This window comes from Lissotriton vulgaris, chromosome 4_1, assembly GCF_964263255.1.
Source record: "Lissotriton vulgaris chromosome 4_1, aLisVul1.2, whole genome shotgun sequence".
NCBI classification, from domain to species: Eukaryota; Metazoa; Chordata; class Amphibia; order Caudata; family Salamandridae; genus Lissotriton; species Lissotriton vulgaris.
In genome coordinates this window covers 1,848,971,082-1,848,995,156 of record NC_141691.1, presented here as the reverse complement: position 1 = coordinate 1,848,995,156, position 24,075 = coordinate 1,848,971,082, and the positions used below count along the sequence as shown (strand labels likewise).

General features: G+C 50.6%; 1 protein-coding gene across 10 annotated transcripts in view; it reads left to right on the top strand.

Moving 5' to 3' along the window:
• Positions 1–24,075, top strand: part of ENPP2 (ectonucleotide pyrophosphatase/phosphodiesterase 2) — a 947,534-nt gene that overhangs the window by 905,611 nt on the left and 17,848 nt on the right. For all 10 annotated transcript variants that reach the window (XM_086966157.1, XM_086966156.1, XM_086966152.1 and 7 more), the window contains one exon: positions 3,387–3,464. In XM_086966157.1, coding sequence (XP_086822283.1) covers positions 3,387–3,464 — 78 coding nt within the window. The remainder of the gene's footprint in view (positions 1–3,386; positions 3,465–24,075) is intronic.

Genomic DNA, 24,075 nt, shown 5'->3' with positions numbered 1-24,075 from the left:
GACTCTGGGCTTAGAGTGGGGTTGAATAGTACACTGAGGCTAATGGTTGAAGGTGCAGGGCTGTTTGTGCAAGTGGGAATATAGGACTTGGAAGATAGATTCGTATTTAGCAGGGAAGTAGATGAATTGAGTAGTAGCAGCTTTAAGCATAAAAGATCAGATAGATAGTCATTCAGTGTCAAATTGATGTGAGACAGTCAGTGATTTTAGACTGGAAATCAGAAGTGAATGTTGGGCAGGAGACAAGATGATGTCTCCAAGGTATGAAGTATTGAGGAAAAAACAGAGGTGTCAGTACCGAACCTTGAGGAATGCCAGATGTTAAAGGGGTACGACTGAGAGATGTAAGAACACAAGACGGAGCAAAAGCATTAGAAAGGTAGAAAGAACATACATTAAATTAGTTCATGATTCTTAGAGTAGTGAGTTTAGAAAAGAGAGCAACGTGATTGATGCTATCAAGAGCAACAGAGAGATCAAGAAGTCTTGGCATAGACTATAGATTATTTAGGTGAGCATTGGTAATGTAGATGGAAGTGGGATAAAGTATTGTCTAGGTTTACCATAGAGTACAGTACAGAAAGCCGATTGGAAAGCATTCATTTAATTATGTTTTAGTTAGAAATTAAATAGTGCAATTTAATTCAAAACATTTTCTTTTGAGTTTGAGTTTTAAAGAGGGGAGTTCAGTCTGGGCAATAACATAGGAATGGAGGGTTCAGCTGGGTTTCTTGAGTAGAGGTAAGATGACTGCAGACTTGAAGCATTCAGAATAAGTCCCTGTGCTTAAAGAGTGGTTGAAAAGTGATGTCGAACAAGATGGCACCCATGATGAGAGAGAAAAACGTTTGTTAATTTAAAAGGGTCAGAAAGTGCACATGAGGGGTTAGCGTTCTTCCCTATAGGGATAGTTGGGGCAGTCCAAGACTAGATGTATAGTTGTACTGAGGAAAGAGTGTGGGATTTATGTTGACGTTGCAGGGGCTGACAAGGGGTCCACATTGTTATTATTATTTTCTATGTTTGGGGTCCTGGAGGCTATGGCTCAGGGAGAAAGAGAGGGCAGAGTGAGAGTTTGTGAGTAGAGGAGAGAAGGCTGTTCCAGTATGTGCAAGACGTGTCTGGGAGGGCAGAGAGCCAATCCGATTTAATTTGAAAGTACTCAGACTTGGCAGTGTTCATTTTGAATGTGAACACATAGTTTATAGCCCTTATTAGATTTTTAACCTCACGTTCTTTAAAAAACTATATTTTTTCGTTATATATTGCGCAAAGTAGACCTGAAGATATTATGTATCAAAGCCCTTTACATAGCACCAGTTCCATTACATGAGGACACATTCATTTTGTTAGGCACAGGGAGATTAAGTGATTTGCCCAGAGTCACAGGATATTGAGCGTCATTGCCGAGACTCGAACTCTCTTCCCCAGCTTCGACGTCGACCGTTCTAGCAGTAAGGCTACATCCTCTCCGCTTGGCTTCATAGAATGGATGGCAGGAGAAATTAAGGATTGAGACGAGGGAGTAGTCTGCATAAAACTACGTAGAGGATTGTAGTATTTAAAGGCAGCTCTAAAAGTATCATTGAATGCATATGGGAAAGTTGAGGGCAGTAATGGTTAGAGATTATTGTGAAGTTGTCAAGTATGACAGTAAGGCTGGTAGAGTGCTTTTGGTTGTTGAGGGTTGAGTCATGAGATTGGGCAGGGAAGGGCAGGAGTAGTGAATGACACATGCAGAATTGCGTGACCAGTTTTGATATGATATGAGATGGTGGCTGAGACATGAGGATGAGATGCAATGGCTTTCCACAAGTATATGTCGGTAGGAGGTACTTGTGTAGAAGTGAATGGTCTGAAAGAAACGGACTGAAGAGGAATGGGCATAAAGGATTATTGAGACTGATAATGTGATCACCTAGAAAGATACCTGGGGGATTTGGGAGATGGTTTACTAAATTGGTGCCAAGATTTTCGAGGAATTCGATTTGTGTATAGGTGGTAGATCAGTACAGTGTGGACAAGAAGGGGACCGTGATTGTAATGAAATGGAATTCTAAAGTGGATAGTGCAGAATCTATTATAGGAGTAAAGTGTGGTTGTGACACACTTGCTGAGGAGTAGGCCATCTCCATAACCTTTGGGGTCCTTGCAGGAGAAAGTGGAAAGCTTGATGTGAAAAACTTTGCTCTGTGTGGCTATCAGAAGGATCAGTAAGAAGATGGTTTTATTGCAAATGTAGAGATCAATCAATTTACACAAAGACATCCAGGGAGGCAGTAAAAGCTGTTCATTGAGAGGCACTGCGTTGAGTAGGGTATATAGGCTGAGGGGAGAGTGAGGTGTGAAATTTCCAAAGAAAAAAGAAGTAGAGAATAGAATGTTTTTGTGAGGAGTGTAGTTATGGGAGCAGAGTCACTGGATATAAAAATGCTGCGATAGCAGTGTAGAATGAGAGTAATAATGAATGAATAGGGGTCAGGTGTATCATAAGAGCATTTTAGTATGCAGCGTAGAATGTTTACAGTTTTTGTTCCTTAGCAAGATGGAGATTGTATAAATGAATACAATACAGGTATATACCAAGGTATAGGCAATCTCTACAGCGCTGATTCAGCAGTGCATGATCCCAGAACAGGGCACTTAGGGTGCTGCAGGTGGGAAGTCAGCCACAAAAGTATGGACTAGAGTCTGCTACAGACATTAAACACGTTGCAGTGGTATACACATAAGTTATTGCAGAGGGGCTGTACCAGTAACCATGCAGATAATACTGGGAATAGTGTAAGTTACAGCTTGAGTCTTGATGCATGAGTCTTTAGAACTTATTTACCTTGTACGTCAGTTGAAAGTTCTTTCTGCGCACTTTGCCTGGAGTTTAGTTCACAGGGACAGGAATTTCTGTCCTCTTGAGCCCGAAGTTGCCCAAACAGGCAGTGCCCTTTGCAGGGTTACCTTTTACTGGGACACCTAGGCTGGTGACCCTAGAGAGAAAGGGAGATCAGAAAGGGTAGAGGGGCGTGTCACTGTGGCTTCTGTGAGACTGCAGACCCAGCAAGTGGTGCGGGGCAGATTTGAGGGCATCTACTCAGTATGAAAATAAATGTCAATGTAAAAAATGTGATTGGTAAAAAGTGTTCACTTCGCGAAATCTGTATTGATCCTAATATATAATCAGTGATCTAATACAGGGTGTCATTTACCAGTAGGTAAAGCATTGGTCTTCCTTAACTACCCCTTTCAGTCCTGGATTATCCCTCCCTAGAAAGTAAATTGGTTTTAAATTACCCGACAGACCAAATGACACGGCATCCTTGGTTGTTTATATTTTGTTTGTGCTTTGTGTTCTTTGCAAAAGAATGATTGTAACTTTTAATTATGTTTAGAGTTAAGCTCTTCTGCAGAAGCTAAATATGATGCCCTGCTCATCACAAATCTTATTCCTGTATACCCAGCGTTCAAAAGTAAGTGTTTTGTACTTTGTTACTGAAACTTCCTTATTATCACTCCTAATTTCTTTACCAGTCTTAAGTATGTTAATCTGGTGGTGTGAACGGAGGGACACTTTTAGTACTACACAAATTAGGTAAGCACTAGGCCGTTTCCTTGCGCCAAAAACAGAATGGTCATATTGCCTTTAAAAAAATTAAAATAAAGTATGTTTATATAAATAATTGACCGAGGGATTCAGAGTTTGTAGCCGGGGTAAAATCCAGCTTGTGCACCAGCAGTGTTAAGCAATGATATTGTTATCTGGACATTAAAAGTTTAACATAGTAAGTGCAATGGAAGGCACTAACAGCAGGAAAAGTGATCAATTGAGAAAGATTACTCAACTCTTTTTTAGATCAAATCATGGGGATATTCAGGTAGCTTCCCTAGAAGTGCATTCCGCCTATTTCTTACCATTGACTTTGTGGTTTGTAACTCACATTTTCTGTCTTTCTATTTGCTTGCTTTATTTGTTTTTGGCTGTCTAGCGTGAATTTGCTCCTCCCAAGGAGCGAAGCCTTTTCACACTACCTCTCCTTGTATTCTTACATGGGTGCTGCTTTCTGTAAACAGGCCTGTAAATCTTGTCATCTTGTTACATCTGCTGTGCATGCAAAGACAGAGGTCATTGTCTGGCTACGTCTTGAGAGGGAGCTTGGTGTTTACTTTTCTTTCTCTGACTTCAAAGTGAAAGGATTTATGTGACAATCTTGCTGGATACTGGTGATAGAGGAAATGTTTTTTTTCTAGCACACAACAACATTTAAATGAACTGTGCAAGTATATCTGATAGAGACTACTAGCCGCAGATTCCTTAATGTAGAATTATCCCCAGCCGTGAGACTGGATCCGTGGGGACGACACCATGTGATTCAATCCTGACGTCGTCTGTGTACGTGACGTCAGCGAGGTCACATAAGTACCACCCTGGCGCGCCTATGTCAGTTTCCTTCTTTTCCGTGTGCAACGCAGATCCGGATTGTGTTCATGCCTGTTTTCAGGCTTTCTTTACGCTTTGCGTTTGTGTAACAGTGTGCGAATGCCTTCAGGCTTCAAGTCGTGTACTTCTTGTTCACGGCACATGCCGGCGATGGACCCTCATCCAATTTGTATGTGGTGTTTAGGCGAGCACCATGACTCTACGGACTGCGATGCTTGTCCGCACCTTAAATCGAAGTCCCATTGGGCGCGCCGGATGAAAATACTGTCAGCCCGTGTGTCGCTCTCGTTGCAGCATCCGTCCCTTAACGTGGTCGCCAGGAGGCGTCGATTCCTGCTGCGGCATCGTCCATTGCCGGGCGTTCCTTGCCCTCTGGTAGGTTCTCTAGTTTGTCTCCGAGGCCTTGTCCTCGTGTGGCAGAGAGCGCGGGTTCCCTTCTTCTCTGAAGGTTGGTCACCTCCTTGTCTCCTCTTCACCAGAGACTGGACGCCGAGTCATTACTTTTTCTGCGGCGTCTTCTGGGGAGGGCTCTTCGTCGTCTCCGCTGCCTCCATCCTTGGACCCTCTTTTTCATAACTCGAGGTTGGTTGCTCCGCAGGCTTCTCCGCCTTCTCCTGAGACCCCTCAGGTCCCCCAATCGTCCATGGATCGCCTTTGCTACAGGGGCAGGCCGATTATTCCTCCAGTTGGACTTGGGGATAGGCGGCTGAGTTTGCAGCCTTCGCCCACTAAGGAATTGCTCTCTCTCTTCCACGTCGTCCTAAGGAGGCAGGTGTTGCCTTTGTCCGAGCCATTTTCACGGCTGCTGACATTTTACGGATGGGCGATCCGGTTACTCCATTTCCTACGGACCACAAGTCCTCCACCAGGGCTCTGGTGGATGGGAGCTGCTTCTTCCTTTTAAGTCTTTGCTCCACAACTCTCTTCTGGGGTCCTGGGGCACCCTGCCACGGGAGATCCAGTGCCTCAGCCACTCCTGCACCGCCACTGTCCTCGTCCGCAAGATCCAGTCTGACTTTCCTTCCACCCCTCGACACAGGGCCCTCTTTTGTTATTATTATTGGGACATTTGTTAAGCGCTGCGATTACGCACACCGGCGTGTCCACAGACTGCCTTTCCTTCTTGGCCTTTGATGTTACTCCCTCCTTCACGGGAGGCATGATGGTTGGACTCCTGGGGGCGTAACATCTTTGCGTCTACTAAGGCTGCCTTGCGAGCGCTCAACACACTTTGTGTGCTGGCCAGGGCTCCAGCCTATGGGATTTGGTGGAGTCCCTCCAGTCTCGCTCCTCTCAGGAAGCTGCCTCCGCGGACCTGTGGACCATGTACTAGATGGTTGGGAGTTGGCTGTGTTTATTCTTCGTTCAGCCTTGGATGTTTCTGATTCCCTTGGTCACACTATGGCAAGTTCTGTAGCTCTCCGCCGCCATGCGTGGTTGCGGGATGGTGTTTTGCCTTCCCGTTTCAGGCTCTGGATCGCCAGACCGGCTTGTCATGACATCCACGGCGTCGTGTCTTGGTGTTTCCACCTTAGAATTCCAACGTTTCGACTTGGTCCTCTACCTTGTGTTCCAGGGGGGCTAGTATATTCCTGGTGATCTCATGTGTCCTGGTTAGCGACTTTTGGTCTGGCCGGGTTGTGCCACTGGGACGGCCCTTCTCTGGGGCTTGTATGGGGGTTCCCCTACCTCTGTCTTAGTCTTGTGCTTGGCGTGTTCTAGGCACACTACTTCAGGGTATGTCCCAGCTGCCTGCTGTGGACGCCTGGTCGTTATGGTCCACCTCCATGGGCATCAGCGTGTGCCTGCGTGTTCCTGTCCTTGGCTCTTCTGGAGCTTGCGTGCCTGTGTCTTCTTGGTGGTGGGGCTGTTCCTGCCTCGTCCCTTGCCTCGGGGTTGATGGCCGTTCAGCTGTCCCCTTCGCTGTGGGTGGGCAGGTTCTGCCTCTGTTTCCACTTCTCCTTATTTCTTGTTTACTTCTGCTTGTTGGGGACTGGGGTGTTCTCCCTGTCACCGTGACACATCCCCCTTGGGGCCCTGTGTTTTTCCAGGCTGGTAAGGTTCTCTTCTGCTTGGTGGGGACTGGGTCTGGGTCTCCCTCCCTGTCCCCATGATACATCCCCTGTGGGGGCTCTGTATTCTTCCAAGCTGGTGAGGTTATCTCACAGACCCTCCTCCCCTATGGGTATGGCTAGGGTATCTGTATTAAGGAATCTGCGGCTAGTAGTCTGTATCAGATGTACAAGTTACTTACCTTTGGTAATGATGTATCTGGTAGAGACTATTCTAGCCGCAGATTCCGTCACGACCCGCCCTTCCTCCCCGCTCTGTGAGGACCTTCAGCTTGGTCCTCTGCACTTGCCTCCCTTTGGGTGGCTTTGTCTTCTGTGAGTGCCTTCTTTCGCTTCTTTTATGGCAAGATGCTTCGTCCTGTTTATTTGTTCCTTTCCTTCCTTCTGGTCATTGGAGGATGGCTTCATATGTACTTCTGCGTCCCTACGCTCTGGTTATTCCAGGGTGGGGTCTACTTATGAATTCCCCTTTCATTGCTAGGAGCTCTGACTCCTCTGCAGTCCTCTAGGATGGGGCTCTTTGCTGTGCCTCTGCCCTTCGTTCATTACAGGGGATGCAACATTCTCTGATGGGGTTGTCTTGAGGTATTTTGTCGTTACTTATCTGTCCCGGACTTGTTCCCCTTCACTGTTATAGATTGTGGTTGCAGACTTACTAATGTCTACCATGACATTTTTACATATGTTTTTCTGCTTCCAGGGGGGATATCTCCGGACCTTGCAGGGCTGCTTCTCAGAGTGGTGCTCTGTTCTTATCCTTTCCCTACCCTTCATTACCACAGTGCCTGGCACGGTCCCAAATGGTGCTTTTCCTCACCATTCTTTTTTCTATCTTTGTGCTTTTCCGCACACTGTTCCCATACCCTCACAGTTTTGTTTCTGATAGCTCCGAGTTGTGGCGCGGAAAAGTTCTCCGAAGAAAACTGACGTAGGCGCGCCGAGGTGGGACTTAAGTGACCTTGCTGAAGTCACGTACGCGGACGACGTCAGGACGGAGTCACATGGTGCCGTCCCCCCAGCGCGCAGGGATACTGTGGCAAATCATTTCTGGATCTAGTCTCACACCTGGAGATAATTCTACGTTAAGGAATCTACGGCTGAAATCGTCTCTCCCAGATACGTTGTTACCGTAGGTAACTTTTACTTCAGAAAATATCCGACTTAACAAAGCACAAATGAAGAATATGTGTGTGTTAATTCTGAAGTGTGTGGGTCAACAAATACTTTAATATGCACAAAACTAATCAGTTCTATAGGTGATGCCATTCCTAAACATTATTGTTTGTGTGCTGTATGGTTTTTATTAGTAAAACTATGTCTGTGCAAATATAATGGTCATTTGAATTGAAAATGTGTTGTCTGTAATGGCAGTGTGCTACCACACTATGCATACTCCACTCTACGCTACTCCACTCTACTCTGCACCACTTCATGCCACTGCACTTTACTCTGCACCACTCCTTTACATCATGCCACTGCAATCTGTGCTACTGCACTCTACTACACTCTACCTCACTGCACTCTGCACCTCTCTACTCTACTCTGCACCACTCTACTCTATGCCATGCATTTTATGCCACTCTACTCTACACCACTTCACACTTCTCTGCTGCGCTCTATACCATTCCAGTCTAGGCCACTGCACTCAGCTCTGCACAACTGAACTCAGTGTCACTCTGCAACACTGGACTCAATGCCACTGCACTCTATGCCAGTACACTATTCACCAATGCATTCTACCCTGTGCCACTCTACTCTGCCTCTGCACTCTATGCAAATCCACTGTATGCCTCTCTTATCTACTCTGCATTACTGCACTCTGTGCCACTGTCTTCTACACTACTTTACACCATTACTCTACGCCATTACACTCCACCCTGTACTACTACACTTTATGCCACTTCAATCTACCCTGCACATCCACACTACACCACTTCACTCTATTCTGAATCATTCTACTCTACAACAATGCTTGGTACACCACTGCACTTTAAGATACACTGCTCTCTACTTTGAACCACTGTAGTGTATGCCACTACTCTCGATGCGACTCCACTCAACTGAACTGTACGCCACACTACTCTGCACTACTGCACTCTACCCCACTGCATTTTACTCTGCACCACTGTATACTCAACACTACTGCTCTCAACACCACTCTACAGCACTGTGCTCTACGTCAATGCACTCTATGCCACTCTGACACTCTTCTCAGCAAAACTGCACTCTATGCCAGGAAACTCAACACCACTCTATTCTGCACTGCTGCATTATGTGCACTGCACTCTACGTTACTCCACTGTACACCACTGCACTCTATGCCTCTTCATGGTACTCTACTCTATTCTGCACCACTGCACTCTATGCCACTGAATTCAATACCATTCTATTCTGTGCCACTATGTTGCTGCATTGTATGCCATTGAATTCAATGGCACTTCCCTCTATACCGCTACCCTCCACTCCACTTTACTCTGCAACACTCGATGCCAATGCACTCTACACCAGTTCGCTCTACTCCACTCCACTGTATGCCACGCTACTCGACTCCATGCCATTCCAATACACGACACTCTGTCACTCTACTCTAAAGTACTCTACTCCATGCCATTTCACTCTACGATACTTCACAGCACTCTCCTCTACACCACAAACTATTAGCCATGCTGAAGAGCATCCACACTGATGTACAATATGGCTAAAATGCATAGGCAAAGCCAGTCGCTGTTGCATAGGTGAGACCTATTAGCTTTGCCAATGCTTGTTTCGCCACATAATTGTGTAAGAACAGACGGGTACAGCGGCATCCTGTCGCTATTGTTCGTCCATGCTTTGAGCTCCATGAAGACTGGTATATCTGTTGCTCCGCGAAAAGAATTGGTGGTGACCTCTGATGTGTTTTCATATTGTGATGATGACTTCCGTGCTAAAGCGATTTCTTAAGGGCATTATTGATGGTAAACCTGAGCAAAAAGAATCAACTCTGTCTTTGTGTGAAAAGCAGACAAACTCCATCCTTTGTAGAGCAGCGTCATTGCTATTGTCACCTTCCTGTTCATAAGCTGTAATGGTAATTTCAGGGAAAGAACTGTATCAACTACAAATAAAAAGGAGGGGATCTGGTTTCGTAAGAAGAGACCAAAGTCCTGCAATGCAGCATTTAGTGGCCACCTCCAATGCTTCACATTCTTGAATTCCTTCAAATAAGAGGTGTGGATCTGTTGAATCCTCGCAAACGCACTGGGTGGGAATATGGTAGCAAATAACACTGCAAGGGGCTACTTGTAAAGATGTGTCACAGAACATCAAAAAGAGAAAATGTAAAAAAGAAAACAAAATATTTAAAAAGGAGAAACAAAGTTTCACACTGACCACGCATTGCATAAGGGAAACAAGAAATTTGAAGATTTAGACACCAAGGCCCTACATGTGGTAATATTGATGGACTTAAATACATTAGTTATCGCCTGCAGTAATAGCAAAGCATATGAAGCATGAATGACAGAGGCAGAAATAAATCTGACAAGGGGTGGGTGTGACAGGTGTCACCTTACACAAACTGAATGCTGTCCTAGATGATGGAACCTAAGAATTCAGACCGACCGCCAATCTTTAAAGTATGAGCCCCAAAATAAGCAAGTTGTCCTTTGCGTAAATTAATTTTTGCAGCGTGAATCTTTCTGGATTCACTATGCTGTGCATATTCCGCGGTCTTTTGGTTGGGTCCGGATTCGTAGTCTTTTCTTTTTTTTGTAGCCCAGGTGGGCGTCGGCGTCACCCTTCCTCGGGTGCATTTCCGGTGACGTCGGCATGCTTCCTGCGGAAGCTCCCACCCTTGGGCGCCATCTTCAGATTCTTTTATCCTCGGTCGGGTCAGAATCGTTCCCATCGGGCTCCAGACATTTTTGGAGAAAGTACAAGGAAAAGACTGAGATTGAAGAAGAAATTCACGAGAAGACTAAAGGAAGACTTCGCCGATCACTGACCAGCGAAAAAGAAGGGAAAATCATTGAGGACTTCGACGATCGTCGACATCCACGCGGCCAGGGAGGCCTGAACACTCGATGATGGACAACACGCCGTTCAAGTTCTGCCGTAACTGCCACCACAAGTACGCGCAGAAAGACCAACACCCGGTTTGCAACCTTTGCCTACCGGTAGACCACAGAAGCGAGGACTGCAACGCCTGCTCCGCCTTCGCCCCGAAGACCCTTCGACACCGTGTGAGAAAGAGCCAGAGGGTAGCGCACGCCACCCTCCAAGGAAAAGCCCCGACACCATCGCTGTACGAGCTGGGGATGTCCTCGGAGGAAGAGGACAACGCTGCCGCCGAAGACGACAGCTACACTGTCGTAGAGACCGATTACACGAAGACATCGGATAAGGTAGGAGACTCATCGTTCCCCAAGAACACGAGAGACTCTGAGTCTCGAAAAAACGAGGGCAAGACCCCGAAAGCGCCGACGCAGAAACTCCTGGCGTCCGCGACTACCCACAGGCCCAGCGGATCCTCTGAGAAGGAGTCCCCGGCGCCGAGAGCTGTTGAACAGCAGAAGTCGTCGAAAATCGCCCCCGAAAGGGACCGATCGACGCCGAGGGAGAAAGACCCTAAAGCCCCGACGCCATCCAGGGACCCGAAACCCAGTTCGACGTCCAAGTCTTCGGCGCCGAAAATCTTGCCGCCGAGCCAGGCGCCGAAGAGAGGGGCCGAACATCCCGGCGCGGACAACGCGGCCGAGATGGAGAAGAAAAGAAAGCGACTAGAAGCCGAAATGGAAAACATCTTGCAGCGGAAGAAAGATTTCGACGCCAAGATGAGAGCCTTCACGATTCCCCACAAGACCAAGCCACCCGTGCTAGAACTGGTCGAGGAGGAAGACGAAAACGTCGAGGAGCATGAGCCTGGCGTCGAAATGGTCGACGACCAGGAAGATGACGAGAACCCCTACGAGAGTTACAGCTATGGGGAAGAAGAGGACAGCAGGATGGACGCCGAGTCGGCCACCTCTGACCCGTAGGAGGAGGATTACCTGGATGTCGAACCGAGAGCCCGGAAGAGGCGGTCGACACATATCCCTCGAGGCCATCGCCGCCGGATGACATCGGGGCCTATAACTCAGTGATAAGGTCTGCGGCAGCACCTTTTAAACTCAAGCTCGACGAAGAGAAGCAGAAAGCGGACTTTCTTCTTGAGACATTACTCCCCACGCAAACAAGGAGCCAGTATCTGCCTATGCTCGATAGCGTCTTGGCGCAGGGGATGGAAGCATTCAGGGAGCCCGCAACATGCAAGGCAGTCACTCCCAGAATGGTAAAGAAGATCTGAAAGAAACACGTTAGTGTTAGATTCCTTACCTTAGAATATCCCCAGGCGTCAGTCTGGATCCGGAAACTTTTGCGTAGCAGTACCCCTGCGCGTCGGTAGGCGTCGTCTGCAGGCGTCCCCTGCGGCTCCGCGTCCGTCGTCGGCGTCGTGCGCCGTGATGACGTCGCTGGAGTACATAGACGCCGCCTCCGCGCGCTGACGTCAGTTCTTCTTTTTTCCGCGCCAGTGGACGCAGATCTGAAGAGCAGTACTCCGGTCTTTGACCAAGTTTTTCGATTTTTTCTCTGTTGTGCCTGATAGGATGCCTGGGTTTAAGAATTGCGATGACTGTGAGCGCACGATGTCGGTCACAGACCATCACCGCCTCTGTCTCCGGTGTCTGGGCCCCGACCACGACGTGGACTCCTGCGTCGACTGCCGGGCCCTTACCAACAAGGCTAGGCGGGAGCGGTCCCGCAAGCTACTGGAGCTCCGGGTGTCGGCCCCACGTCGGGACCGGGAGCGGTCCCGGTCCGGCCGGAGGTCGAGAGAGCGTTCGAGGGAGCGGTCGCGGAGCCGCGCCGGGCGCTCCGGAAGTCGACACCACTCGTCAGGCTCGTCAGGTAGGAAGCACAAGAAGTCGGGGCGTCGTCATCGTACCCCCGACTCCCCCCGACGCTCGCGCGATGCGGCCGGGGGCTCGGGTGACCCCAACCCCGCGGCTCCGCGAGAGTCGCCGGCGCGGCCTGCCTCATACCCTCCGGTCCCTGGGCATGGCGCGACGCCTGAGGAGATCGAGGCGTTCCTCATGGCCATGAGGGCGCTCGCTTCTCCGACGGGGCCTACGGCGCCTTCGGGCCCAGTGCTACCGTCTGGGGGCCCTGGCGGTTCGGGTGTCCCTGCCTCGGCGCCGTCGGGTGCTCCGGCCCCGGCGCCGCCGACGGCTCCGACCCCGGCGCCGCAGGGGCCTTCGGGATCGGCGCCGGCTGGTCTTCCGGCCTCCCCGGCGCCGTTGCCATCGGGGTTACCCCCGACGCCGCCCCCGCGCGGCGCCGGTTCTCCGCTGCCGGTTCCGGCCGGCGGTGGGGTTCCGACGCCGGCTCCGGGCGGCGCCGTCCCCTTACCTTCTCCGACGCCGGACGCGGCGCCGGACGGGCGTCGCTCGACGCCGGTCCCGGCGCCGATGGGGCCCATGAACCCCGAGGAGCCGGTCTTCATCATTGACTCCGAATACGGAGAGGATGAGGAGTACGGTGAAGGTTGGGAGGGGTCCGAGGACCCTCTGGCTCGCGAGTGCCAGTATGACCCGGACTGGACAGGTGACTTGGGGGATGCCAGTGGTTTGGACGACTCTCCTAACCCTGGCTTGATCTCTCCTCCAACCGTGGCATCGGTGGAGGGAGCTGCCTATTCTGTGGTGCTGATGAGGGCTGCCAAGGCCTTAAACCTTGAGCTCCCCGTCGCGGCCGTGAGGCCTAACATCCTCACCGAGGTCTTCAAACCGCAGTCATGCCCACTGGAGCCACTGCTGCCGTTTAATGAAGCCTTGTCTGACGTTCTGTTGGGCACGTGGTCCAGGCCCGCTTCAGGTGCGCCTGTTGATCGGAACGTGGCCAGGCGCCACCGTCCTTGTCCGGACGACCCCAAGTACCTGTCTACCCACCCCACTCCTGAGAGTCTGGTGATCCAGGCCTCGACCTCCCAGTCCGCATTCCCGTCGGCCCCGCCCGACCGGGAATCCAAGAGGTATGACCAATTTGGCAAAAAGGTCTTCTCGTCCATTAGTTTGGGCCTGCGGTCTTGCAACACCGCCTGCCTCTTGGGCCGCTACACCCACTCTGTGTGGGATACGGTCGCGGAGCTGCTGCCAGAATGCCCCATGGAGGTGCGGGCAAAGCTCGGTCAGGCTGTGGCTGAGGGCCGGGATGCAGCGAAATATTCAATTCGGTGTGGTCTAGATACGACCGACTCGCTGGGCAGAGCTATGTCTACGACGGTGGCGATTCGTCGCCACGCCTGGCTGAGATCCGCCAATTTTTCGGCTGATGTCCAGAATACCCTGATGGACATGCCGTTTGATGGCTGTCACCTGTTCGGTGACAAAGCGGACCACGCGCTGGAACGCTTCAAGGACTCCAGGGTCACGGCCAAGTCCTTGGGTCTCTCGACCCAGCGTCAGCAACCGGGTTCGTTTCGTCCCTTTCGTGGCCAAGGAAGGGGCGCCCCCACACGTGCTGCCAGCCACGCGCCGCAACAATCCTTCCAACGCGGTGGCGGCCGTGGAAACCGCCGTGGTGGCGGTCGGGGACAACGGCGGGGTCAGACCACACCTTCCCCCGCAGCATCTACCCCAAAATCCTCCTAGTCCGTGCTTTCGGCCCCATGTGACGCCAGTGGGTGGCAGGGTTCGCCATCACCACGCTCACTGGCGCACGATCACTTCGGACAGGTGGGTGCTGCAAATCGTCCGAAGGGGCTACTCCCTCCCCTTCGAGACCTCTCCTCCAGCCATGCCACCGCAGAACCACCGTGTGTCGGGGGACCACTTGACACTTCTGCAGGAGGAAGTTACGGCCCTCTTGGCCAAGGGGGCCATCGAGCGCGTTCCTGGGCCAGAAGTAGGGCGTGGTTGCTATTCCCACTACTTTCTGGTGCCCAAGAAGGACAAGGGGGGCCTACGTCCTATCTTGGATCTAAGGAACGTCAACGGCTTCCTCCGGAAGGAGAAGTTCAAGATGTTGACGCTAGCTCAGGTCTTGGCTGCTCTAGACCCACAAGACTGGATGGTAGCGTTGGACTTGCAGGACGCCTATTTTCACATCCCCGTCCTGCCGGCCCACCGGCGTTACCTGCGGTTCACGGTAGGCCTGGAGCACTTTCAGTTTATCGTGCTCCCCTTCGGCCTTACCAGCGCCCCACGGGTGTTCACAAAGGTGATGGCGGTGGTCGCAGCCCATCTGCGCAGGTTGGGGGTTTCAGTCTTCCCCTACCTAGACGATTGGTTGTTGAAGGCGGGCTCGCCCCAAACAGTCGTCCACCACCTTCAGATGACGGCAGACCTCTTGCACGACCTGGGGTTCTCCATCAACGTGCCGAAATCACACCTGTGTCCCTCTCAGAAGCTCCTTTTCATCGGAGCGGTTCTGGACTCGGCGCAGTTTCGGGTTTATCCTCCGGAACGGCGGGTTCGGGATATTCAGGCTTTGATTCCCATCTTTCAGCCGCTATCCCGAGTCTCGGTCAGGTTGACGCTGCGGCTGCTGGGACTGATGGCTTCCTGCATCCTACTGGTGCATCACGCCAGGTGGCGGATGCGGGCTCTGCAGTGGGACCTGAAGTTTCAGTGGGCCCAGCATCAGGGCAACTTGTCCGACCACGTCTTGATCTCGGAGGGCACTGCGAGACAACTGCAGTGGTGGCTTACGGACCGCGATTGGGTCAGGGGCAAGTCCCTCTCCCTTCTCCAACCGGAGCACGTTGTCGTGACGGACGCGTCCCTCCAGGGCTGGGGTGGCCACTTGGGAGAGGCGGAGATCAGAGGCATCTGGTCTCCGGCGGAGTCCCGGCTCCATATCAATCTGTTGGAGCTGCGGGCGATTCGTCTGGCACTGAAGGCATTCCTCCCCTTTGTCAACGGGAGTGTAGTGCAGGTGTTCACCGACAACACCACCGCCATGTGGTACTGCAACAAACAGGGCGGAGTGGGGTCGTGGACCCTTTGCCAGGAGGCTCTGCGCCTCTGGCAATGGCTGGAACGTCAGGGCGTGACTCTGACGGTTCAACACCTGGCAGGTTCTCTGAACGCCAGGGCGGACGAACTCAGCCGTCGGTGCTCGATGGATCACGAATGGCGTCTGAACTCGGACGTGGCGCAAGGCATCTTTCTGCAATGGGGAGAGCCTTGGTTAGATCTATTCGCCACAGAAGAGAACGCGCAATGTCTTCAGTTCTGCGCGTTGGAGTTTCCAAGACGGCACTCGCATGGCGACGCCTTTCGGCGCGAGTGGAGTTGCGGTCTGTTATACGCCTTTCCGCCTATACCACTTCTGCCCAGAGTGCTGAAGAAGATCAGGCGCGACCGGGCCCAAGTTATCCTTGTGGCTCCGGACTGGGCTCGAAGGTACTGGTATCCCGAGCTACTCAGCATGTCAGTCGGTCCCCCGATCCGCCTGCCCCTTCAGGAGGACCTTCTGTCGCAGCAGCAGGGGACGGTCCTCCACCCGAACCTGTCCAGTCTCCACCTCCATGCTTGGAGATTGAGCGGCGGCAGTTGAGGCCATTTGACTTGCCTCCTGAAGTCTGTGATGTTATTCTGGCAGCCAGGCGTCCCTCCACTAAGTCGGTATACGCCTGTCGGTGGAACAGATTTGTGGCATGGTGCACAGCAAAGGCTGTGGACCCTCTTTCTGCCCCTCTTTCGGAGGTTCTTCTGTTTCTTCTTTCTCTTGCCCAGCAGGGCTCTGCTCTGGGCACTATCAAGGGCTACCTTTCTGCCCTTTCAGCCTTCTTGAGGCTTCCTGATCAGCCTTCTTTGTTCAAATCCCCGATTGTAACTCGATTCTTGAAAGGCATCACTCACATGTTTCCACCTGTTCCGTTTGTGATGCCCCAGTGGGATTTGAACCTGGTTCTGACTTTCCTGATGTGTGCTCCCTTTGAGCCCCTTCATTCTTGTCCTCTCCGTCTCCTGACTTTGAAGACGGCTTTCCTGGTTGCCATCACCTCTGCCAGGAGAGTGAGTGAGCTCCAGGCTCTTTCTGTCCAACCTCCTTTCCTGTCCATTCATCCTGATAAGGTGGTTCTGAGGACCAGACCTTCTTTCCTGCCCAAGGTTGTTTCGGCCTTTCACATCGGGCAGTCCATCACCCTCCCTTCCTTCTTCCCGCCTCCGCATCCTTCAAAGGATGAAGAGCGGCTCCACCGTCTGGACCCAAAACGTGCGCTTTCATTCTACATGGATCGCACACGCCAGTTCCGGGTGGATGACCAACTGTTTGTTGGCTACGTGGGTGCGAAGAAGGGACGGGCGGTTTGTAAACGAACCATCTCTCGATGGGTCGTCCTCTGCATCAAAGCGTGCTACTCTTTGGCTCGGAAGGAGCCTCCTGTTGGGCTGAGGGCCCATTCCACTCGGGCCATGGCGGCTACTACTGCCCTGGGCCGGGGAGTCCCCTTGCAGGACATTTGCCAAGCGGCTACGTGGGCCTCGCTGCACACCTTTGCGAGGCACTACTGCCTGGACAGTCAAGTCCGGAGGGATGGCTTCTTTGGCCGTTCTGTCCTCCAGGACTTTCTGGTGTAGTATTGTATTGGTTCGCAGACCCACCACCGGGGTTGGTATTGCTGGGGTATGTATTCTAAGGTAAGGAATCTAACACTAACGTGTTTCTTTCAGATGAACAAGTTACTTACCTTCGGTAACGATATATCTGTAAGAAACATTAGTTAGTGTTAGATTCCTTACCGAACCCACCCATCCTCCCCGTTCTGCGAACTGATACCTAGGGTTAAGGTCATCCCTTTCAGGGCCCTAGTTTTTACATGGCACCAGTGTTGGTTCTCTCATGGCTCTGCGTCTCCTGGCGCGGAAATGCTGTGTGCAAAGAACTGACGTCAGCGCGCGGAGGCGGCGTCTATGTACTCCAGCGACGTCATCACGGCGCACGACGCCGACGACGGACGCGGAGCCGCAGGGGACGCCTGCAGACGACGCCTACCGACGCGCAGGGGTACTGCTACACAAAAGTTTCCGGATCCAGACTGACGCCTGGGGATATTCTAAGGTAAGGAATCTAACACTAACTAATGTTTCTTACAGATATATCGTTACCGAAGGTAAGTAACTTGTTCTGCAAGCATTCCTCAAAGGACCCAGCCTAGATTCGAGGCGTGGTCTCAGCTGACTCCATCATCACGGCCACAGCAAGGAAGAGGGCTAACGTGCCCACTACTTCTGGTCCACCACCTGATAAGGAGAGCAAAAGGATGGACTTAGTGGGCAGAAGGATCGAACGGAATGCAGCGACCCAATGGCGCATGGCTAATTCCAATGCCCTCATAAACAGGCACATGTACCAGATCATGGAGGAGCTAGGAAAGCTGGTGAAAGACCTGCCCCAGGAGGCTAGGCAGAAGGCCGAGAAGCTGGTGGAAGACGGGAAGAATGCGGCAAATTGTTGCCTCAAGACGGCCCTGGATGGAGCAGACACCTCCAGCAGGCTCATGATGATGGGTGTCACTGAAAGAAGACACGCATGGCTCAGAATCTCGGGCTTCAAACCAGAGGTGCAACACAGCATCTTGAACACACCGTTCAACGGCAAGACGCTGTTCGGAACAACAGTTGATGACAAACTCAGTCAACTAAAGAAAGACAATGAAACTGCAAGATCCATGGGAGCATTGCAGTTCAGAGGCAACAAAAGGGGCACCCAGTCACGGAGGCCCGGCGGAAGGGGTGGAAACCAGACAGGTACATCACACCAGGCTTTCCAACAGACGCACCAGGTGGACTCGCAGGTGCAACCGAGTCAGCAGAAGCAGTCCTGGCAGTACCAGTCAAGAGGCCAGTCCTTTCGAGGGCGAGGAAATGGACGAGGACAGCATAAAAGAGGGGGCCAGCAGCCCTGCCTCTAAATGACTTCAAGGAGATCAGTGTGCCCGCCCACAGAAAAGATCCCAGGGGGCAACACGTTCAAAGGGGTCAAGACAAACTGGACACCTACCACCACATAACACCAGTGGGTGGAAGATTAAGATTCTACCTCCAGGAATGGAGAGAGATCACATCAGACAATTGGATCCTCAACATCGTCCAATTCGGATACTGCATAGAGTTGGAAGGGAGGCCAACAAGCAGGAGACCAAAGAGCAAGCCACTAGCAAACGAACAGCTAGAGCGGCTTCAGGAAGAAGCAAAAGAACTCCTAAAAAAGCAGGCCATAGAACGGGTTCCCTTCAAGGAAAGAAACAAGGGAATATACTCTACGTATTTCCTCGTGCCAAAGGTCGACGAGACAATGAGACCCATTCTGTACCTGAGGTTCCTGAACAAATTCATAAGAACACAAAAATTCAAAATGACCTCCCTGCAGGAGGTGTTACCGCAATTGCAGATCGGAGACTTCATGGTCACGATAGACCTCAAGGACGCCTACCTGCACATCCCAATGAACGCAAAGCACAAGCATATGCTCAGGTTCACGGTCGGGGAAAGCCACTACCAGTTCACATCACTAGCCTTCGGGCTAAAATCAGCACCGAGGGTCTTCACAAAGTGCCTCGCAGCAGTCGCAGCGCACCTACGAAGGCAGGGAATACACGTATACCCTTACCTGGACGACTGGTTAGTGAAAGCAAACTTGTACCAGAAATGCAAGCAACACGCACATACAGTGACGAGCACGCTAATAAACCTGGAGTTCTCCATCCATTGGAAGAAATAGTCAATGGAGCCGGAGCGAGTAAAGATCTTCCTGGGGGCACAGATCAACACCTTACAGGGCAGGGTGTTCCCCAGCGAGAGGAGAGCAAGGGCCCTGGCAAGGGAAACTCGCATCTACCGGAGGGGACAAGCTCGGACAGTGAGGACTGCGAGCAAGATCTTGGGGATGATGGCATCATGCATCCACCTGGTACCAAATGTACGACTTCACATGAGACCCATCCAAGAATGGCTCCAGAAACAATGGTCCCAGGATTCTGGCAGTTGGGAGGATCTAGTGGTTGTGACGCACGCAGTGCAGAAGGAGATGGCATGGTGGACCATGGAGAACATTACAAAGGGAAGCCTCTAACACCCCCAACACCAACAGTGGCCATCACCACAGACGCATCCCTGAAGGGATGGGGCGCTCACATGGAGGAACTCAAAGTGAGGGGTCTGTGGACACCAACAGATGCGACGAAGCACATCAATTACCTAGTATTGAAGATAATCTTCCTTGCACTGAAAGCCTTCCAAGCAAGACTGTACAAGCACAAGGTGTTGCTACAGACAGACAACACCTCATCGATGTTCTACATCAACAAGCAGGGTGGAACACAGTCAACCACGCTTTCGACACTGGCGCAGGAGATATGTAGATGGGCCATCCCCCTCAGGATAGACCTACTAGCCATACACCTACCAGGGAAGGAGAACATTCAAGCAGACTGGCTCAGCAGACAGACATCGGGCATCCCACGAGTGGGAGCTCAATGCCCAGGAGACGAGGTGGTTGTTCAACAGGTGGGGAGCGCCATCAGTGGACCTGTTTGCAACACGCCAGAATGCAAAATGCCAAAGCTTCGCATCCAGACAACCCGAAGAGGGGTCCCTTGGGAATGCCCTATGTATAGATAGGTCCGGGACATTTGCTTACGCTTTTCCCCCGATACCACTGATACACAGAGTACTGAGCAAGTGCAGAGCGAGCAACATGACCCTGATACTGGTCACGCCACAGTGGGCCAGACAGACATGGTACTCGCAGATCATGGAGATGACACAGAGTGCACCCCACAGATTCGGCAGGAGAAAAGACCTGCTCTCCATGCACAACGGAGAGGTACTGCACCCAGAGCCAGAGAGCCTGAGCCTAGTGGCATGGCTCCTGAGGACATAGAGTTCGCACACTTGAGACTGCCGGAGAGCACCCTCAGCGTCCTTCGGGAAGCACGAAGGCCCAGCACACGGAGGTGCTATGTGGCAAAGTGGAAAAGATTCACGATGTGGTGCAGGAAAGAAAGACTTCACCATAAAATGAAGAAGGACTCCACAGTGCTAAAATACCTCACGCACTTACTGGAGAAGAACCTCAGCTCGTCCTCCTTGAGAGTCCACTTGGCAGCGATAGTCGCCTACACAATGGGTGAGATGGGCAGGAGTTTCTTCACATCACAGGTTGTGAAGAGGTTCCTGGAAGGAGCGAAGAGGATCGCACCACCCAAGCGTGTGCCGCCACCGGCATGGAACTTGAACATAGTCCTAACGGAACTCATGAAGGAGCCCTTTGAACCACTCCACAAGGCCTCACTAGAACTGCTAAGCATGAAGACAGCTTTCTTGGTTGCAATAACGTCCTTACGCAGAGTAAGCGAGCTTCAAGCGCTAACGCTACATGAACCCTACATACAAATACACAATGACAGGGTTGTGATGAGGACTGACCCACACTTCATGCCAAAGGTGGTGTCCAAATTCCACATGAACCAGTCCATACAGATACCGAGTTTTTTCTAAAAACCAACCACTAGCGCAGAGCGAGCTCTAAACACCCTAGATGCCAGAAGGGCGGTCATGCACTACATTGAGAGGACAAAGGGACACAGGAAGACAAAACAGTTCTTTGTGTCATTTGCCAACAGTTTCATGGGAAAGGCAGTAACCAAAAACACTATTGCACGATGGATCGCGCAAACAATTCAACTCTGCCACAAAAGGGCAGGGCAAGAACTAGCAGAGGGGCCACGTGCCCACTCCACTAGGAAAAAAGGTGCTACAATAGCCTTCCTGGCTAACACACCCATAAAAGACATATGCCTGGCGGCAACATGGGCTTCGGTGCACACATTCACGAAGCACTACTGCGTGAATGTTCAGATGAACAAGGAAGCACAAGTCGGACAAAAGGTGCTCCAGCACATATTCAAAAACCAAAGCTCATCTTCCACCCAGCCGCCACAGAAATGAGAAACCGCTACAAAATCTATGCACAGCATAGTGAATCCAGAAAGATTCACGCTGCAAAACGAATAGTTTCTTACCTGTCGGTGTAGTTTTGCAGCTTGAGGATCTTTCTGGATTCACTAGCGAACCCACCCACCTCCGCCAGAAAGATGAGGCTGGAGAGGGAAGAGGTGGTCAAAAAAAAAAAAAAAAGTAGAAAGGACTTTATGTACAAAGCGGTTAAAAAGTTTCACCTACATAGAACATTGCCATCACTTTGGAGACGAAAGAAACACGGAAAAAAGAATCCGAAGATGGCGCCCAAGGGTGGGAGCTTCCGCAGGAAGCATGCCGACATCACCGGAAATGCACCCGAGGAGGGGTGACGCCGACGCCCACCTGGGCTACAAAAAAAAAACAAAGAAAAGACTACGAATCCGGACCCAACCACAAGACCGCGGAATATGCACAGCATAGTGAATCCAGAAAGATCCTCAAGCTGCAAAACTACACCGACAGGTAAGAAACTATTCGATACCTCACATTTAGTTCACAATAGGGCTAGGTAGAATATATGGGCGGAATTCCATTTGTGAGAGAGTGAAACTGTAGCATTGAAAGAGATAGTGGTTTGTCCGTCGGTCAAGTGCTAAATGAAGAGTCTACGAATCAGAGGCATCAGTGCCTCCTAACAAGACCAACAAAAGCTATCTAGACAGCTACAATGATGCCTACTCCTTGATTATGGATTAGGGGTGGGTGGTAAACTCCACTCTTCTGGCGAAGTGTTACCTACTTGGTGAGTGAGAAATACAGCACTAGGCCACCTCCCGGTGAATTTCTCAATGCAGACGGATGCTGCAGGTTGCCACCGCTCATGTTGACAAAGCTGCATCCTGAGTAGAAAATCTACACGAGTGGCAGACAGAAGCAGCGCCCTCTGCCATGCCGCGTTGTGCCATTTGCACTAATTTTACAGTGCAAAGCAAGCAGCGGGCGCAAAAAATCAGTGTGATGTGCCGCAAATCTGTCGCTCGCTGAACTCTGTGGAGTCTCGCTAAGTTTTTGGGTAACTCCATGGAGTGAAACTCTGTGAGTTCCACCCACTCCTATTAAGGATGGAATTTCCTTTCACAAGATGCAGGTTTTCCACGTGATATGAGGTCTCTGACCACTTGCATCAGAACCCCTCAGATAAGCACTACTGAGAGAGTTTGCAGGCCTGCCGTCATGTATCTGGGGATATAGCTCTCCCTATGTCAGTCTTGTATTTACTTATGTATCACCAGGGGTGTATTGCTTGACAATATTTCGGACCTTATACAGCCTGGACACCCCCGTACAAATAGGGCTCGTGAAACAACTTCTCAGACTCCGTGAGGGCCCAGGAGTTGTGGGGCTTCTCAGCAGAGTAAGTGATCCAATTGCACAGTGGATTTTAGGACTGCGTAGAGTCCCTCGAATGTCCTTGCAACATCAATTCATAGACAGGGAACCCTAGACGGCCTGGTGAATAGCTCCTTGTCTGTCATCTTAAACGTAGGCGGGAGACAAGTTATTTGTAAACATGTCTGATCTTTGTACTTTTATAGGAAATCAGATCCTTGGTGACTGCTTCTTAAAATTAATGATGCCCCCTCTACTTTTTAATTTAGATGTGTTTTGCGAACAAAAACAACAGTCCAGAAAACTATTGGCTGGGAGAATACTTAAATGTCAACAAAGGGCTTTTTTTCTCCATAGTGTGTTTGGGATGCTTTGCACTGATGGAACCGCAGCTCTCTCTGTACTGCAGCCCAGTGCCAACCAAGGGCGGCACTTTTCTATGTGGCCCATTGTTCCCCTTTACAAAAGACACAATGGACTTAACAGAAAAATCAAAAACATCTGGATAAGCCTATTCAGGCAACTCAAATGAAGCTACAGTGTGGCATATTAAGGAACACTGTAGTAATCAGCAGACAGTGGTGTACAGAACCTGCATTTAAGCAAAAGACATGTTTACTTTATATTTGCCTTTTTACCTATGTGTACTGATTGAGTTATTTGGCCAACCAATTCCTTTTTAATCGTTACACGGTTTCCTAAGTTTCCACACAGAGGCGACAGGCTTTTTGAGAGGGAGATGCGTTTTGCTGAAAAAAATCTAGATTTCTTCCGAGTTGTCCCATTTCTTTTGACCAGTTTTATAAGTCTTGTAAGTGAAGAGTGGGCTCGATCTAGTACAATCTGTAAACCATTCTGTTTCTTGGACCTCTGTAATACAGCTGTGCCCTTGACAGTTGGTATCCTGGCAACATTATTATGTAATTCACAAGGTTTCTTTAAACACACTGCTTATTGTTCGCATGGTGAAATGGCCGAACAAGTAAAATGTTTCACGAGCACCACAAACGTTGCAAAAGAGACAGAACTTGAAGCAGGATGAAAAATCCTAATTGTACTTGTATTTGCATATTGCTTACTCCCCCTGATCAGGCGTTGGAGTGCTTTATGGCGAGTAGCATGCTATTTCGAAACCCAAGGATAGTGGTTAATCCAGTGGTTAAATGTTGGTAATTGCAATTTTTTAAGAAAAAATAGCATGCATTTACTCCTGTTACTTTGTGATCGATTA